Source organism: Cydia strobilella, chromosome 22 (assembly GCF_947568885.1).
Source record: "Cydia strobilella chromosome 22, ilCydStro3.1, whole genome shotgun sequence".
In the NCBI taxonomy this organism is placed as follows: domain Eukaryota; kingdom Metazoa; phylum Arthropoda; class Insecta; order Lepidoptera; family Tortricidae; genus Cydia; species Cydia strobilella.
In genome coordinates, this window is record NC_086062.1 from 335,986 (window position 1) to 353,740 (window position 17,755).

General features: G+C 38.4%; 2 protein-coding genes across 2 annotated transcripts; both read left to right on the forward strand.

Moving 5' to 3' along the window:
* Nucleotides 1-837: 837 nt before the first annotated feature.
* LOC134751468 (trypsin-1-like) lies at nucleotides 838-6,844 on the forward strand. Its single transcript, XM_063686870.1, has 5 exons — nucleotides 838-976; nucleotides 2,078-2,444; nucleotides 2,970-3,225; nucleotides 5,655-5,804; nucleotides 6,622-6,844. The coding sequence occupies exons 1-5, from the start codon at nucleotides 919-921 to the stop codon at nucleotides 6,775-6,777; spliced, it is 987 nt and encodes a 328-aa protein (XP_063542940.1). The 5' UTR covers nucleotides 838-918; the 3' UTR covers nucleotides 6,778-6,844.
* A 928-nt stretch (nucleotides 6,845-7,772) lies between these two features.
* LOC134751584 (trypsin-7-like) lies at nucleotides 7,773-12,644 on the forward strand. The gene is made up of 5 exons (XM_063687059.1): nucleotides 7,773-7,834; nucleotides 8,837-8,953; nucleotides 10,286-10,523; nucleotides 10,933-11,076; nucleotides 12,501-12,644. Exons 1-5 carry the CDS (start codon nucleotides 7,773-7,775, stop codon nucleotides 12,642-12,644), a joined length of 705 nt encoding a protein of 234 aa, XP_063543129.1.
* Nucleotides 12,645-17,755: the final 5,111 nt, after the last annotated feature.

The following is a 17,755-nucleotide window of genomic DNA, read 5'->3' on the forward strand; positions in this document are numbered from 1 at the left end:
TGCAATGACGGAAAAATAACTGATTAGTTAAATTAGTTGTATTAATAATTATGGTTCCCTATTGTGTTGCAGAAAGCTTTTGAAATATTTTTGTATTGCATAATGTTACTTGGTAGAAATATCGTTTGGCAGAAATACTTTGGGCATACTGCTTTTCGCATAATATTATTTGGCAGAAAACCTTAACCTAACCCACATAGGAAATGCTGCCAAATGAATAATTTGCGAAATTACTATTATCTTATTCTTCTTCTTCTTGTCCTAAGCCTTATCCCATTATCTGGGGTCGGCTCTCCTTGTCTGTCTTTTCCACTGTTCCCGGTTTTGGGCTACCGTGTTGTCTACTCCTATCTCTTTCAGGTCCTTCTGGACCGTGGTTGGCGAAATGACTATTATGGCAAGTATATATTTATGAGAAAGTATCATTCGACTAAAAATTTTCTGCGATACGTGTTATGCGAAGTGAATTTCTGACAAATGTAATTCTGCCAGATGAGGGGAACGCAATAATTATGTTTCAAATTTCAAAGTTCTACCTTAAATGGTGGTGGGTGGTCAGTATCTATTAACGCGTCTGTTTTATTCGGCTCTCCAGGTTTCACATTTATTCCTCTATGGTCTTTCTTTATATTACAGAAGTATGTACTACTAGAGTCCCTTATTCAGACAACTTACCATAAAAACGTCCACGCAATAAAAAAACGCAAACACAACTTATGTTTACAACAAATTAATTTCCTAACTAAATTACCCACAATGTACCTATCGGAAATAAGCATGATGAAAAACATAGTTAATATTACGAGAAATTACGAACGGTCACGGTGTGATTTTAGATTTGAAAAGTCCGTCATTGCAAAAACATCATTGCATCAATTCGCTTGTGACGTGATGATTTAAAAGTAAAAAATAACAAAGATGGTACATCTTTCACTTTTAGTCATTGCTTTGTGGGCTGTTCCGGTGGACCCGGAAAGTAAGTTTTTTTTATGATTCTAAGCGTCACTTGCACCATCCCACTGACCCAGGGTTAACCGGTTAAGCCAACCCAGTGTCAAATTGTACTGGTAACCATGGCAACTCCAGGTTTAACCAGTTAACCGCGGGTTAGTGAATGGTGCAAGTGGCCCTAAGTCTACAAATTTTAGGGACAATCAGGCTAGAACGAGCTTCAAACTTTACAAATTGATTTAATTTTGACTACAGGTGCATCTCGCATTCTCTGGTCTATGTGTGAGTAAGATGTGCTGTAAGTGATGTCAAAACGTGACAATTCATCAAAGTTTGTGCTATGAGTACAATCAGCATCAATAGTAGCGAATAAGACTATGCGCAAAAAGTTTCTACCATTCTTCAATAGCTATTAACAATAAGTAATACGAGTAATACGAGTATGTGCGAGTTTAATTTGTGCTACGACATGGGATTCTTCAAGAAGCGGGTATTTAGGGTTCTCAAGGGTCGGCAATGCTTAAGTGGCTCCTGTGATGTTGCTTACGTCCATGGGCGACGATGACTGCTTCCCATCAGGCGGCTCGTCTGCTCGTTTGCTGAATATCACATAAAAAAAAAATGTCTCAATAACAGGAAAACATATTTTTGAACGCGAATATATCTACATATTTTTTATAAAACTTTTAGAGGATGTTAAAAACTTTTGGGGCGTTGGTCTTTGCGCTACTAATGTGACTTTACCTATGTGATATGTGTGTGTGTGTGTATGTGTGTGTGAGAAGAGTAAAAATAAAATCCAAGAATTAAATTAACTATGCATGTTTAAATATCACACGAATTTATTTTTACCAACTATAATTTAAACCAGAATTCGCTAACTTACGTAACTGTTTGGAAAGTAAAATATTCTAAAGCAGAAACATATCACTTTCTGCACACCTCATAGATCATCAATGACCCACTTTCAGAGCATGAGAAATGAAAAAGTAATAAACTATCTTTAATAGCAAAAAATGACGCATTAGGTTAAGTTAGAAATAGGAAGCGGTTTTAACTGCGTAAAAGCATAAAAAACGTGCCATAAAAATTCATACGTGTTACTAACACATTAAACATCTTTCAGAATACGACGTCCTCATAGTCCCGCTTTCAAATTCAGTCCGCAAGAAAGCTTTAGAAGTGTTTCTCCTGCCACGAGCTCTAAACCTACAAAAACACCACAGTGTCCCTCGGCTCGACATTGAAGAAGATGAAGAACCGACTGAAGCTCCTGATGTAGATAACTTTGATGGCCTGAATATAGACAGAGATGATAACGCACTTGATCATATAGGAACATCGTATAACGTAGATGATTATGATGCTGAAAATAGGATTGTGGGTGGTACAGAAGTAGATATCAATATGTATCCGTATCATGTTGGGTATGGTACGAACTGTGGCGGTGCGATTATTGGTCAGAAGTGGATACTGACGGCTGGGCATTGTGGGTAAGTTTACGAGTATTGTTACATGATAAAATTTATTCGATTTTTTGGTAATGGAATTTTGATTTGATTTAGTAACGGTGACCTCTTCCTCTTCAGAAGTTCATCTAGGTTATCGAAAATTGGAATAGCTTTATACAACTATTCTATTCAATCTACTGAAGGATAAGTACCTAAGGACATTAGTTTTCTTAAAAGAATTTGAGATTACACTACATTTTTCGGTTCCTGATTTTTCTTCTACAAATGGCAAAAAGGCCTGATGCTTGAGATTAAGGATCCCAAAAGCAACAAGAAAGACATTTTCATAAAGTATAACCATCACACTATCAACTGTTTCTTATCAACATGGAAGGTTTTGAGGTGCATCCACGTAGGAGATGAATAGATTTGTATAAAATTTGAATAACACGGTAAAATAATGGTGAAATGGGAGTGCGAAAGACAAATTCCACGCGAACGGAGTCAAAAGGGTCTTTAATTTTAAATATTTTAAAATACAACTAACAATTCCTGTTTCCTTCAAAGCAAGAAAGACTACATAAGATCCGGCTCAAAGTATCTCAACCGCGGAAAGCGAACCCAGGTCCTGAACAACCACATCCACCCGATGTGGTCAGCCAAGAACAAGGAGCATCCGTTCGACTACGACTTCCAAGTCCTGGAACTGGAGCAGGAGCTGAACTACGATGAGAACACGCAGCCGATCAAGATCGCGCATATGGAGGACATGGTCGTGGGGAAGATCGTGACGGTCACGGGATGGGGGAATACGCAGGAGAATGTAAGTATTGGTTATAAGATTGAACACTCGAGTTTGAAACAAGTGGGTCATTTAGTATTGAATTTATCATTAGTTAGTTAGTTAGTTAGTTTTGCTGGGCATTTTCCGCAACTCGACATCCAATGTGCCTATTTTGCGTGAAACGAGGTAGCGCTACTCTAACCACCCCAGCTCCTCCACGAAGCCTAGCAAGGTCTTCAGGCTGCTAGTTGCTTCCTTTAGTGTGCATGGATTCCCTAGGTATTTGTTCCTATATACTTCTACCTGTTTACAGTCTAGGAGAATATGTTTTGTTGTTTCTTCTTCTGCCATGCACGCTCTGCACATAGGGCTGTCCGTTTTACCCATAATATGTAGGTGTTTGTTTAGTGTGTTATGTCCTGTTATTAATCCTACTATTTTACGTAGTTTGCTTCTTGGTGTTTTCAGTAATATTTTGGTAAGTTTGTGGTTCAGTTCCGGTAGAATTTCTTTGGTTTGCCTGCATGTCTTCATTTCATTCCAGTGAATTTATCATTAAAAAAGTACTGCTTTATTAGGCTCACTTTTTTTTTTGAATTTATCATTAAAAGTGAGCCTAATAAAGCAGTACGATCAAAGTATCAATAGTACCGGGTGAAACAATGTGCCAAATGTATCTACCACCCTGGAATATTCTTCCAAATAGGGATATATTTCTACAGTTCGGGTTCAAAAGTATCTTTATTATATTAATCGTCCCACATATAGAGTCATATCTATTTTTGTTAAGTTACTAGAGAATCCGTTACTTTTTATGCTAATCGTACCTCTTAACTGTTTTATCTTAAACCTTTTATAATATCAGTCAAATGACCAGGCAATATTATGATACATATGTTGTATTTTCTACAAAAAGGGACCTTATTGGACGGCGCTTACGCCATCATTAACGATGCTCCGATATAAAAACAATGCCACGCGACGCTGTGCGGCGTAAGCGCCATCGAAAATAAGGTCCCTTTTCATAGAAAATGCGGATGTTAGTTATAGGAACCCTTTAAGATAAGATAAGGTAGCTTTATTGTCAGAACTGTGTACATTTAGATGTTGTGGGTAAAATAGAGTTCAACAGCAAGAGTTTAAAAATAAAAAAAAGCTGCTTGATAGAGGTCAAACTCGATAGAGTTTATCTAATGAGTTCAATAAATATACAATATGTCTTTACAATTGAAAATAAATTTAAAAAAATGTTTAAACTAAGTCGTGATTTCATGATGGCGACATCAAGTAACATGTGAAATGTGATCAAAGTAATAGCTCCAACCAAGCAGACACAAAAATGCCGCTTGCGTTGCGCACTTAGTAAACATAATTGATACTTGTAAACAATAACTATGACGAAGATAATGAAACAGCCCGTGCCGTAGGCGGAGCTAGTATTAAAATAACAGGCGAAACTAATGACTTCGTGTTCGAAGGCGTAGCCAATGGACGGAAATTAGCGGACATGTTCGGTGGTACTTTACTTTCCTATTAATTACTTACACTAATGCTTAACGTTGCTGGTTACGAATTACGATTCAGTGTTATCCACTAGTCGCCCAGAGGCCTATAAAATACCTCCCATTCCATTTTGAATCTTTATTTTGACAAATCAAAATTGCGTATGCGTTGGCAAGTTTTGACGTGTGGGGCTACAGGTTATTAGTGAAGTGTAGTGAACATATGGCTATACATTATTTGTTATTTTTGTATATTTGTAAAATTTTGCGTCAAACCACAGAATGGATAATAAAAGTACGGAATTCTCAGTGTCTAACAAAACCGATTTTTGACACCGAAAGGTCGTAAAATAAATTCAAAATCAAAATCAAAATTGTTTATTGAACTCATGTTAGTATACAATTTCAATTCAATTTATTTATTTGGCTTGAACATACACAGTTGTTACAGTACAGTTGTGTACAGTTCTTATAAACTACTTATTACAGCAGCTCCACATGAACCCTGCAAGAGCATAGTAAGAGTACCAGAACAAAATAATGCAACTAGTGAGGACGTTTCCAACGTCTAGGGCTATTTTCTATGAATAACCCGTTTTCTATTAACCTTTCGTAAGTGTGTGGTAGCCAAACTCGTAGGTTCAAGCTTTAGTTGTGCTGAGAATTCGTTTTAGAAAAAAGATGCATAAAGATGACTAAAATTCTTCTGACAGGCGTCGTAGCACGGTACGCTTATCACCATGCCTGTCACGTTCTAACAAGTATGTGAGTGCGAAAGTGACGGACTTAGTGATAGGGGAACCATGCTGCGCGGGCAGGATCCTAACCATAGACAGACTAGAGGTTAACCTTATTGCACACAAGCTACAAATATTGTAACAATTTTTGTTTTAAAAGCTGTGTTCGAAAACCCACTCAAGGAAATTTCGCGTAGACATTCAATGTTTAACAACTGTATGTTTCCAGGGCCCATACTCCTCTGTCCTAAAGGCGGTGTCCGTGCCAATCATCGGGAAAGACCACTGCCAAAAAGTGCCTTTCCCCTACTTCCGTGGCGCACTTACTCCAAGGATGTTCTGCGCTGGTTACAGAGAGGGGAAGAAAGATGCTTGTCAGGTATAACATTGTTAGTTTTCTTACAAGATAGTTGCCAAACAGTGCCTTTCCCCTACTTCCAAGACACACGCCAAGGATGCTCTGCGCTGGTTACAAAGAGGGCAAAAAAGATGCTCGTCAGGTATTAATGTTTCAGTTTTTTTTACAAGATATGAAAGGGAGAATTGCCAAAGAAGAGTGCCTTTCCATTAGGTCCAGGGCACTCTCACCTACATCCTTAATTGTGGTTAAGTAAGTATAATTTCTGCTTGACCTGAGGAGAGAAAAAGTTCTTCTGATATTTGCTCAATGTTGTTTGTTGATCCCCAGCTAGGGAATACAATCCCCGGCAGCGCTCTTGACGTCACTCCAGCTCATCTAAATGGCATTCAGCTCTTTCTCAACTGATTTATTTTCTCCTCATACTAGGCTCCTGCTCAGTCCATAGTTAATAGGATTAAAATCTATTAACTTATCATTATCAATGTCACAAATACTGGCAAGAATGGCTAAGTGTAGGAGAGAGATGGCAAAGATGTTCATCGACGTCTGTTGGAGCATGGCAAATAAAGTAAGACGTTAAAAATACAGTTTCCAAAAAAATACTGTACTTAACTAATTTTTATGAATAATGATATCTTCTTATCTAACATAGCGGTTTCACACGTGTTTTTAGTCACTCGCGCGACATGTTTCGGAGAGCCTAGGTTTCCATGAGTGACAGAAACCGCTATGTTAGTTAAGTTAATATGTCTCACGATAGTTTAAATTCGAATGATATCTTCCTCATCTTTATCAAATTTTGTAGTTACGTTTTTCATTTTTAAATTGTTTTCAGGGAGACTCAGGCGGTCCAGCGGTATCCTACGACCGGCTGATCGGCATGGTATCCTTCGGCTATGGCTGCGCCACGCCGGGGTCTTACGGCGTTTACAGCAAGGTGGCCAAAGTCAGGGACTGGATCAGGGGCATCACTGGGCTCACTTTGGAATAAATTATTCAATTGTCCTCCAATTTTAATACCATTGTTAGATATTTTATTCTACTCTGATGTTTCCGAATGAATGAGCAATACATTTTCCGAGCTTGGTATTTCGGCTAAGGCTACACCATGCCAATAAGATCCTACGGCATCTACAGCGAGGTCGCCAAAGTCAAGGACTGAATCAGAAGCTGGCCTTACATTGGAATAAATTGTTAAATCATCCTCAAAATCTTACCTAAAAGTTACACATTGAATAGTTGTGTGTGTTCATCGCTTGAAGTGTTTCAATGTGCACTTTTTGTTTTACCACCTTTAACATTTCGATTACAAGCTCCTAAAAGTTCTCATTTTTGGAAATAAAAATGCCTTTTACACTAAACACCTATTACCCACCGTCATAAACCTTTGTGCGTTAAGTAGAGGAGATCCGAAGCATACGACGCCAGAACCACATGTCGCACCTCGTATCCTCATTCTCTCCTCTACTCTTAAAAGTACCGAATAAATCTCTTAAATCCGATTATAACTTTAATATCTCAATTTATTTTTATTTATAAACTGAAATGAATGTTATTGTTATTTGTAAATGTATCTCGCTTGTGCTTATTGCTGCGTGTAAGATGGACTGAAACAATCGTGAAATCAAGATGAGATTTTTTTTACTTAAAATTTTTACCGCCGTAACAATGAAGATCGTTTAATACGGTTACATAAAAATATATGGAGATGACAGAAGTGAACGAAAGTAGTACTAGGCCATACAGAATAGGCCTAGGCCTTTAGAAGTAACGTGACCATTTACACACATCGTTAAAGTTTAGTTTGTCGTTTCCTCAAAACCATTTCTAACTTCGCCAGGCCTGATAATGAGCCAGCCATGTTGAAAATGGTGCAGGCTTAAAATATACTTTTTCAATAAAATACTTCAATAAAGTACCAGAAGTCAGCGCAATGGATGCTTATCAGTTATTTCGACCGTTAAACTAGGAATCAATAAACGTGAAATGTACTGGGGCTTAGTTGTATGTTTCACGTGCTTCAATACGCAGTTCACTTTAGTACATGGGTAAGTCGTTGCGTCCAAATTACTCATCAAACGTGATTAATGTGCAATTGTTTCATTCAGCCAGCTTTTTAAAAATCAGAGTGCTTTTTAGGTCATTATTATTATTATTTGTATCTCCTTGGATATCACTGGCCTATAAATCCCGGTCTATTGATAGGCTTGCGTGGAGATATAGATCCAACACGTAGAGGCCCCTTGGAGAGCTTTAATGTCATGTAGAACGCCTGCTGGAACCCGTTCACAGTCTCAACAGGAGAGATAACACAGAAAACATACATGGGATGACCAAAGAACTTGAAATAGCACTAATAATATTATACTTGCTATTGCCAAATATATGAATAACAATTTTGAGGATTATCTCTAGTAACTTCATTGATTCGAAAACCTGATTTAACAATGTTCGCTTGATAGAAAAAAATCACGAACATGAGTCGAAAATACAACGTTAAATATTTGTAACTATTTTTGCACAAAATCTGTTAGCATGGAAATTGCTTATTTATAAAAATGTGTAATGTCAGAAATAACTAAAATAACAATGATGTCCGGGATCCCGGACACGCAAGTCCGTCCGCTCGCTCAGTGCTCAGCGAGCAATATAATAATAGCTTTAGGATGCTGTTGGGGCTGCCGCGCCATTGCAGTGCATCGGGGATGTTTTGCGAGAGATGTACAGATGGCTTTCATGCTATAATGCGCAAGCGCGTTGCGTCCTTGGTGAGGCGCCTGCGCGGCAGCCCGAATAGCCTTCTTCAGACGGTGGCAGAGCGCCTTGACGGCCCTTTCCAGCTTCACTGGGATAAGCTGCACAGGGCGTTTAACTGAATCGTTAGTTTTATGATATTAGTGTTAATTTTAGTTTTTATTGATTTGAATTTTAATGTTTTCTTTTTTTTTCTAATTTTATTGATGATTGTTGTTTGTGTAAATAGTTGTAATTATGGATCATGTATCTGAAATAAATGAATTTATTATTATTATAATATAACGCTTGCATAGAATTTTAGGAGGTGAAGAGATCAGTATAATACAGGCTCCTTACCAAGTCAACTATGGGGATATTTGTGGTGGAGTCCTCATACACAGGCAATGGGCTTTGACCACCGCTCACTGCGGGTAAGTTGCAGTTACGAATATATCATCATTAGCCACAGCACCTTTGCAGATGATAGTTGCAGTGTCAGAGCAGGTATTTTAACGAGGTAGTCTACAGCTAATATAATCCAAAAGCCAATCGACATTTCTTGGCACATCGATTACACGAATTATGAATACATGGGAAACACATTCTTCGTCTTCCTACCCTTATCCCACGTTATGTGGGGTCGGCACAACATGTTTTTCTCTTCCATTCTCCTCTATCTTTCGTCACCTCAGCACTCACTCCTTTCTTTCTCATATCCTCTTTTACACAATCCATCCATCGCTTTTTGGGTCTACCATACGCTCTCCTCCATCAACATTCATCCCTAACATTCTTTTGCCTATATGGCATTCATCCCTCCTCATCACATGCCCATACCATGCTAACCTACTACTTCTTATCTTCTCCGAAACACATTACCTATCTGAAAGAAGAAAGAAAGAAAGAAAATACATTTATTTGACGCCACAACATAGTACATAAAAAAGAAAGGCATGCAGACAAAAAAACATTTGGACGCTAAAAAGGATATTTGTTACTTAAACTCCGTAATAGATGGATACAGTCTAAGGAAAAAACGTGCCTCAAAAATCACAAAAATTTGATTCTCGATTAGAGAGCGCCACTAGTTTTGGCCTACTCTCGTATAGAGGGCGTTGACTGTTTCGTTTGTTATTTATAATTTTAACGCATATCAGTGAAAGAACATGGGTCAATATCATATAAAATAATTAATGCAAATAAAAAAATCATTTATCCATATTTAAATACACTAACATATTTTTATAAATCTTCATTTTTAGTTTTAAAGTATGTCGATAGATGGCAGTGAATTTACAGCGGTTACAAAATTTACTATGACAGTACGCCTCTATCTTATTATATCCTCTTTGCTCACGTATTAAGGATGGCTCACGCTAGACCGGGCTGGGCCCGGGCCGAGGCGTCCGCCATGTCATTTTCTATGACGGCTGATCGGTGATCACGTGGTGCTTTTCATATAAAACGAAGCGCTGGAAGCTCCGGCCCGGCCCCGGCTCGGTCTAGCGTGAATCATACTTAATTAAGCTTATTTTACCTCTGACGTTTCGAGAACAGATTGTCCCTGTGGTTTCGGAGAAGACTGGCTAAGGTTCACATCAACATCTTCTAGCTGCCCGCCCTGCTGAGTTTTCCAAACTACCCGCACTCGATCTTGTTTGCTATAATTTCGTCACATATTTTTATGAATAAAGAAATCAAAATGGAGTACTAATTTATGTGCGACTACAAAAATTACAAAAACTTATTAGGTTATATTTCAGAACAGATGAAACCTTTATAAGAGTTGGAAGCAAATATCGGCAGAAATCTCGCAAAATCAACATAACTTCCCACATAGTCCATCCGAAATATGCCAATAGACATGAATTTGACTTCGACGTCCAGTTGCTTAAATTCAGAAAGTTGAGGTTCAGTAAATTCGTTCATCCGATTGAGATTAGCGATGGAGAATATGGAGAATACATGTTTGTGACCGGTTGGGGATTTACGGAAGAAAAAGTAAGTACAGGTAGGTATTGCCTGCTTTATTATAAACTTATAAACTGTTGAGGGCCTGGCCTCATTGTATCAACCAGTAGTGCAAAAAAGGAAAATGAGCAGCAACACAGAATAACAAATTGTTGTTTTTCTGTGTTGCTGCTTATTTTCCTTACATTAACATTAAGTTCTGGTACCTACTTTTGTCAACCTCATCTCAAGAATAAGCGTTTGGTGGTTTTTAATTATGGACAGGACATTTCGTCACAGAGAAGGACTAGGCAACTGGTAAACATCAACTAATATTTTGTACCTCATTTCTTAAGCTTAAAAGCCTGGGTTTGAAGCCATGACCCCTAGTTTATAGAAGCCTTTGTTTGGTCACTGGTGGTGCTTCTAAATCTTGTTCTTGTATTATGTTATCTTGTAGGGCTACTTCAACGACGTCCTCCGACGGGCCCAAGTGAAAATCGTGCCAAAGCCAAAATGCCAAACGGTACAACAACCCTGGTATAACTACAGTTTGACTTCTAGAATGTTCTGCGCTGAAGGAGAAGGGGAAGACGCTTGTCAGGTGTGATTCCAAAAGATCTTTACTATTTGCCGCTCTGTGTTAATAAATCATTTATTCATTTTTAGTAATAAATCTTATAGACAGGTAGGAGAGAAGTAAATCGGTGAGGAGAGGATAGGAGCCACCCTGGAATACTTTTCGTGTAAAATGATACAAATATAAGTACGTGTAACAGTACTTATATTTGTTCGGCATTTCTTTTTATTAAGTTATTAGAGGAAAACTACTTTTGATGTTGATTGTACGCTGCCATTGTTGTAGATGGCGCTATTGCAATAGTTGAAGAATAGTTATTTGTTTCACAAGGGGGCAAAGTTGTTGTTTAACCTCTCGTGATAATATTGATAGCCGAGCAAGCGAAAGATTCCAAAATGAATAATGGAATCTTGAGCCTTTCGAGAGTTTGGCACGAGGGTTAAAAAAAATTGCCACCGAGTGAAACACAAAAATTTTCACCACACCAACACAAGGAAAATACAAACTGTAAAATATCGAACAGAATCGAAGCAAATCGATTCAAAGTGAATGTTATTAAATATTCATAATTCAAAATCATAATTTAAGTCAATTCTACCAGCAAACATAAGAAAACAACTCAAAATTTGTATTTGATTACTTTGCCTCACATGGGGATAAAATAAAACTTTCTTATCATCCTTCACACCTCACCTCCTCTTTCACCTTCATCACCTTTCTTTTATTGACGACCGGTCTGGCCTAGTGGGTACGTGGGTAGTGACACCTAGTGACCCTGCCTATGAAGCCGATGGTCCTTGGTTCGAATCCCGGTAAGGGCATTTATTTGTGGGATGAGCACATATATAATAATATGTTCCTGAGTCATGGATGTTTTCTATGTATTTAAGTATTTGTATATTATATATATCGTTGTCTGAGTACCCACATCACAAGCCTTATTGAGCTTACTGTGGGACTTCGTGTCAGTCAATTTGTGTAAGAATGTCCCTATAATATTTATTTATTTATCAGTTTTGAACAATCAAGAGAGCCGTTACCAGCATGGTGTGGTGAAAACATGTTTTTATTTACTTCCTTCTTCCTCGCGTTTTCCCGGCATTTTACCACGGCTCCTGGGAGCCTGGGGTCCGCTTGACAACTAATCCTAAGAATTGACGTAGGCACTAGTTTTTACGAAAGCGACTGCCATCTGACCTTTCAACCCAGAGGGGGAACTAGGCCTTGTTAGGATCAGTCCGATTTCCTCACGATGTTTTCCTTCACCGAAAAGCGACTGGTAAATATCAAATGATATTTCGTACATAAGTTCCGAAAAACTCATTGGTACGAGCCGGGGTTTGAACCCGCGACCTCCGGATTGAAAGTCGCACGCTCTTACCGCTAGGCCACCAGCGCTTCACATGTTTGTATTTACTCTTGTAACTAAATTATTAATGTTTTAACAGGGAGACAGTGGCGGACCAGCCGTCTCCTTCGGACGGCTAGTGGGAATCTCGTCTTTCGGTTACGGCTGCGGGCGCGTCCCGGGCGTATATGTCAACGTGTCTGACGAGAAGATTAAAAGGTGGCTGGAGAAGCATGTCGTTTAACATGTGGGGGTCCTACCATGTATTTGATTTGATTGAAAAAATCCTTCTACTTTTATCATTAATATTATGTAGTTACTTTAAAATTGTATTTTTCTTTGGTGACTCGCGTTTCTTGAGAGTCTTGATAGACAAACGGACGGACATCCTTTATAGGATCACTGTTGTTTTTTCTTTTTGAGGTACGGAACCCTAAAAATGCTCGAAATAAAGCATCATTGGGATACGGTGTTACTTTACCATCCAGAACGGCTAAACCTACGCTATTTTCGCATCGATGTGGTGTTTTTATTTTAAGAACACATTTGTTTTCATTTTTGGACCTGCACGGTATTGTAATAAGGTTTCGACCTTTTGCTTCTCTGAACTAAAATTAAATATAAATTAGATTCAGTCTACGCTACGTGTCACGCATCAGCCCTCTATCCAGAAACCAGACGGAAAACTGTCAGCACTAATTTGCAATACTAACACTAAATGACCATAGGTACACCATATGCATTTGAAAATAGGGTTTACATTTCATCAATTAATGGTACAACAAGACGCACTCGCCAAATATTTCACCTCCGAACCTTTTTGAATCCCGATCCACATTATTAATACTTAAACATCACATAACCAAATATCAACCCCAACACTTTATAATCAACGTTCAATCTGGCTTGATCATGAGCAGTTCTATAAAGATAGCTCGTGAAACAAAAACGACTCAAGTTGCCCATTTAATCCAATCAATTTTCAACTTTATCCCACTCTGATATGATTGAAACTTATGTAGCAACATGTTCGTAATGTGTTGAGTAAATGCATTGATGTCAAAATGCAGTGCCTGCATTATTGAGGCGGGTGATTGTGCGATTTGTGTGGATAGCGGGAGGTAGCGGGTTCGGTTACCTGCCCGCTGAAAATTGACGTTTGACTTTTAGAGTACCTATCTATTTAATTGTTTACGGTACATAGCGATTGACAGTGGAAATTGGAAGTACTAGTCAATCGTAAAGGTTTGGACTGTATTAGAGTTTTGAGTTGTTTTAGTCCCAAGGTCATTTCGACAGAACGCCACTATATACCAAGATTGGTAAGAGAAGCCGTTGAAATTCACAAATACAAAAATTTTAATCGTGAAGATGGGTTTAAACTGTCAAATGTGTGGAATCCTGTGATTTGTTTGTGTAAAAAACCAGTGATATCCGAATCAAACACGCGTAGTGACACCGTGAGTGTAGTGTGTTTGGACAGACCAACGAGTGTGAACGCGACCGGACCAACAAGTGTGAATGCGACCGTTGGTAACGTTGAAAGTGAACGCAGCCGACGCGCAAGAATGAGGGTAGACAGAGCGCTGTCTACACAACTTTGACACCCACCCGCTATCTTCAGTCACCCGTGAACATGATGCATGTAACTGCGTCGAAATATCGGGAGCTCACAAATAATACAAAAGGTAATCACGGTCTATATCCCGGTCAATATAAGTCTAGTGTTTGGACTGTATGTCTGTCGTGGGTTCAATTCTCACATTTTACTTTTCATTTCGCGTTTATTGGTGTAGGTACTTGTCATCTTGACTAGGCCCCCGGCACGGCTCTTACATAGATAGATATAATTTTTATTGGTCTTAATCATACACTATCATAGGTGGGATAGAAACGACGTACGAATATTTTATCATCATCATCATCATCATATATTTAAGAGTTATACTCTTGTCGGTGGAGCGATTTCCATAAGTGTCGGTCCTCTGCCTTCTCCTTGACAGCCTGATACGACACGAAATTGAGTTTTTCCTTTACTTGATCTATGTATGTTCTCCTTGGTCTCCCCCTCCGCCTCCTCAACTCTCCCTTCAATTATGTTCTTCATAAATTCGTCGTGTCGTAGCAGGTGTCCAGGTGTTTTTTTTTTTTTTTTTTTCTTTACTAGCCCATTATGGTGTCCCACTGCTGGGCAAAGGCCTCTCCCCTTGTCTTCCACGACTCCCGATATAGTGCCTCCTCCGGCCAGTTGTTAAGAAAGGTGTCTAGGTCGTCCCGCCATCTCCGTCTGGGCCTGCCGGGTCCGCGCCCCTCTTCTGGCATCCATCTTCTCTCCTACCATGCGTAAAACCTCTTCATTTGTTTTCTTCTCCGTCCAACTGACCTTTGCCATTCGACGCCAGCACCACATCTCAAAAGCCTCCAGCCTTTCCCTATCACGTTGCCTCATTGTCCGCGTTTCGCTTCCGAATAGTGCTATACTCCAGATGTACACTTTTATGAGCCTCTTGCGTATATTGCCTGATATTCGGGCAATATTTTTCAATAATTTAATTTCATACAAAGTTTGGGTAAATGTAGTTTTTTAAAAGAAAGTAAATATTTCCCGCCAAACATTGTCTATGGAAATATAGTTTTAAAAAGTAGGTATAGGTATGTGATAGGCCTCCTCTGCGTTTCATATTTGTCTATTGCAAAACTTATCTAGTGCCCTAGGTATGTAACTATGTACATAAAGTTGAGTTAAGATTGTTTCGAGTAGTTATGTATCGTCGGATAGTTTCCGAAGTTGTCAAAAATCCCACATGGAAAAATTTTGGGAAATGCTCATACTTTTTTATGGAAATCGAAATTTCCAACATGAAAGTTATCATCGACTCCTGTAATTTTTTCATTAAATTTCCTAAAAATTTTATATGGAAACTTTGTACAATTCGCTCATCGGTAGTTTAGAGCACATCTCCGCTCACTTACTTACTTAGTTCTTAATAAGTTTGAACTTTTGATACCATTCCATAATTTACCATTTACCACATACCCTTTTTACATTTTCTAATTCGATTAAAATGTATCAATCACCCGCAATATAAAAAAATACCGGCCAAGTGCGAGTCGGACTCGCGCACGAAAGGTTCCGTACCATTACGCAAAAAACGGCAAAAAAATCACGTTTGCTGTATGGGAGCCACACTTAAACATTTATTTTATTCTGTTTTTAATATTTGTTGTTATAGCGGCAACAGAAATACATCATCTGTGAAAATTTCAACTGTCTAGCTATCACGGTTCGTGAGATACAGCCTGGTGACAGTGGTGACAGACGGACAGACAGACAGATAGCGGAGTCTTATTAATAGGGTCCCGTTTTTACCCTTTGGGTACGGAACCCTAAAAACGAATCATACATACGGTGAAACACACGACACAAAACCACATACTTAGGTACAATAGACAGCTAAAATAATAAGGTGCATGGGACTCAGGAGAATAGAATGTGCTTTAGCAATTTTCTAAATTTACCCCAAACCCAAACGAAGTTATCCCAATGCAAGGGTGAAAAACGACCAATTTAGAGATCGTGTCAAAATCGTCAAACAGATTTGGATGATGCGATGAAAATAGCCATAAAGGGGTTGTTTGCGGACGCTTAGCAGCGTTGGAGCGTTGCACGTTGCACTAGGCAACAGAACCACTTAATAGGTTGTGACGTAGGGCGGATTTCACGTCGAAACTACGGACTGATTAACGCAAATGTCTTTGTAAGCGCTTTCTGAAAGCGTACTGTAAAACAACCCAATATATCCAGTACTTTGACGATGACCCACGAGTTCAATACGTAGGTAATTAAGTATCAAATACCAATGTCGTATTTTAAGTTTTGTCTGAGTTTTTTATTACAGTACATAGTCCGTGAGTGCCCAAAAAGGAAGTACACAGGAGATCCTCTGGACGTACTTAAGCTAAGCGAAAACGCAGCCCATTGGGTGAAGATTGTGAAGAACCTAACTATTAATTTGTAAATTTGTAAAGCGACCATGAATTGAAGTATGCCATACGACTAAATAAATAAATTACAGTTATACCTACAAATATTTTGCCTAAACTACGACATTCACGTAATACCTAGTCACACCTGAATGAAGAATTTGAGTAAATTTTGGACCAGGACGGTAACAAAAAATGAAGCGACTTCACTAAACAACATATCACAGTTTTATTATCATCATAAGCAGTTCCGGTAGATGTGGCTTTAAGGGGAGAAATGCACGAGTTACTATAAAAGCCATTGTACCTAGATATACATTTATTGAATCGTGACAATTACGAAAAATGTACCGACAAAAAAACATAAAAAACCGGCCAAGTGCGAGTCGGACTCGCGCACCGAGGTTTCCGTACTTTTTAGTATTTGTTGTTATAGCGGCAACAGAAATACATCATCTGTGAAAATTTCAACTGTCTAGCTATCACAGTTCATGAGATACAGCCTGGTGACAGACAGACAGACGGACAGACGGACAGCGGATTCTTAGTAATAGGGTCCCGTTTTTACCCTTTGGGTACGGAACTCTAAAAAGCAGAACATTAGGTGTGCACCACGAAATGAACCAAACAGCATAATACTAGCTTTTCTTCTTTTTCTTTCTCAGGAGCTTGACCTAATTATAATGAGATTTTTGAAGTATTTGGCATTTGTAATTACAAAATGTGGCATTGTGATCAATAATGTAACATTATTGATCAGTATAATGTAAAATTTCTATGAAAATATGACGTTTAGTGTCATCCCCTCACTTTATTGTTCCGTTCAAGTGCAAAGTTAGATTAGACGGACATTATACATTCCTATAAATAGATAGATATAAGTACTAATATAGGGTGTGAGTTTTTTTTAATGTACTGCTTAACAAAAATATGGATCACTTGGTCTGAAAAACGATTTTTTAGAGGCATCTATATAACTAAGTGAATTTTTTTAAAGTTTGCAATACCCATTAAACAAACTTAACTGCAGTTTAAATTATGCAAGCACTCACTACGAGTAGATAACTCATCCCAAATAACTCAAACAGAAAATGATTTTCAATAACCGATAGAGCTCCAAGCATATCCGCGAAAACCAATCACTAAAGCAAAAATATAAAACTTTAATACCTTAACGCAGACGAGCATTAAACTGACAAAAAAATCCTTCGAAAATATCCATTTTCCGAACTCCAATTTATATACCAAGCGTATATTCCGTTAATGTAATTATCTCCTCAATTTTGTATAAAACATTCCCTGTGTGCGTGCAGCGCGCACAAAATGCATGTATTTGTTATACGTTTGTAGTGTATGGGTGTATATGGACCC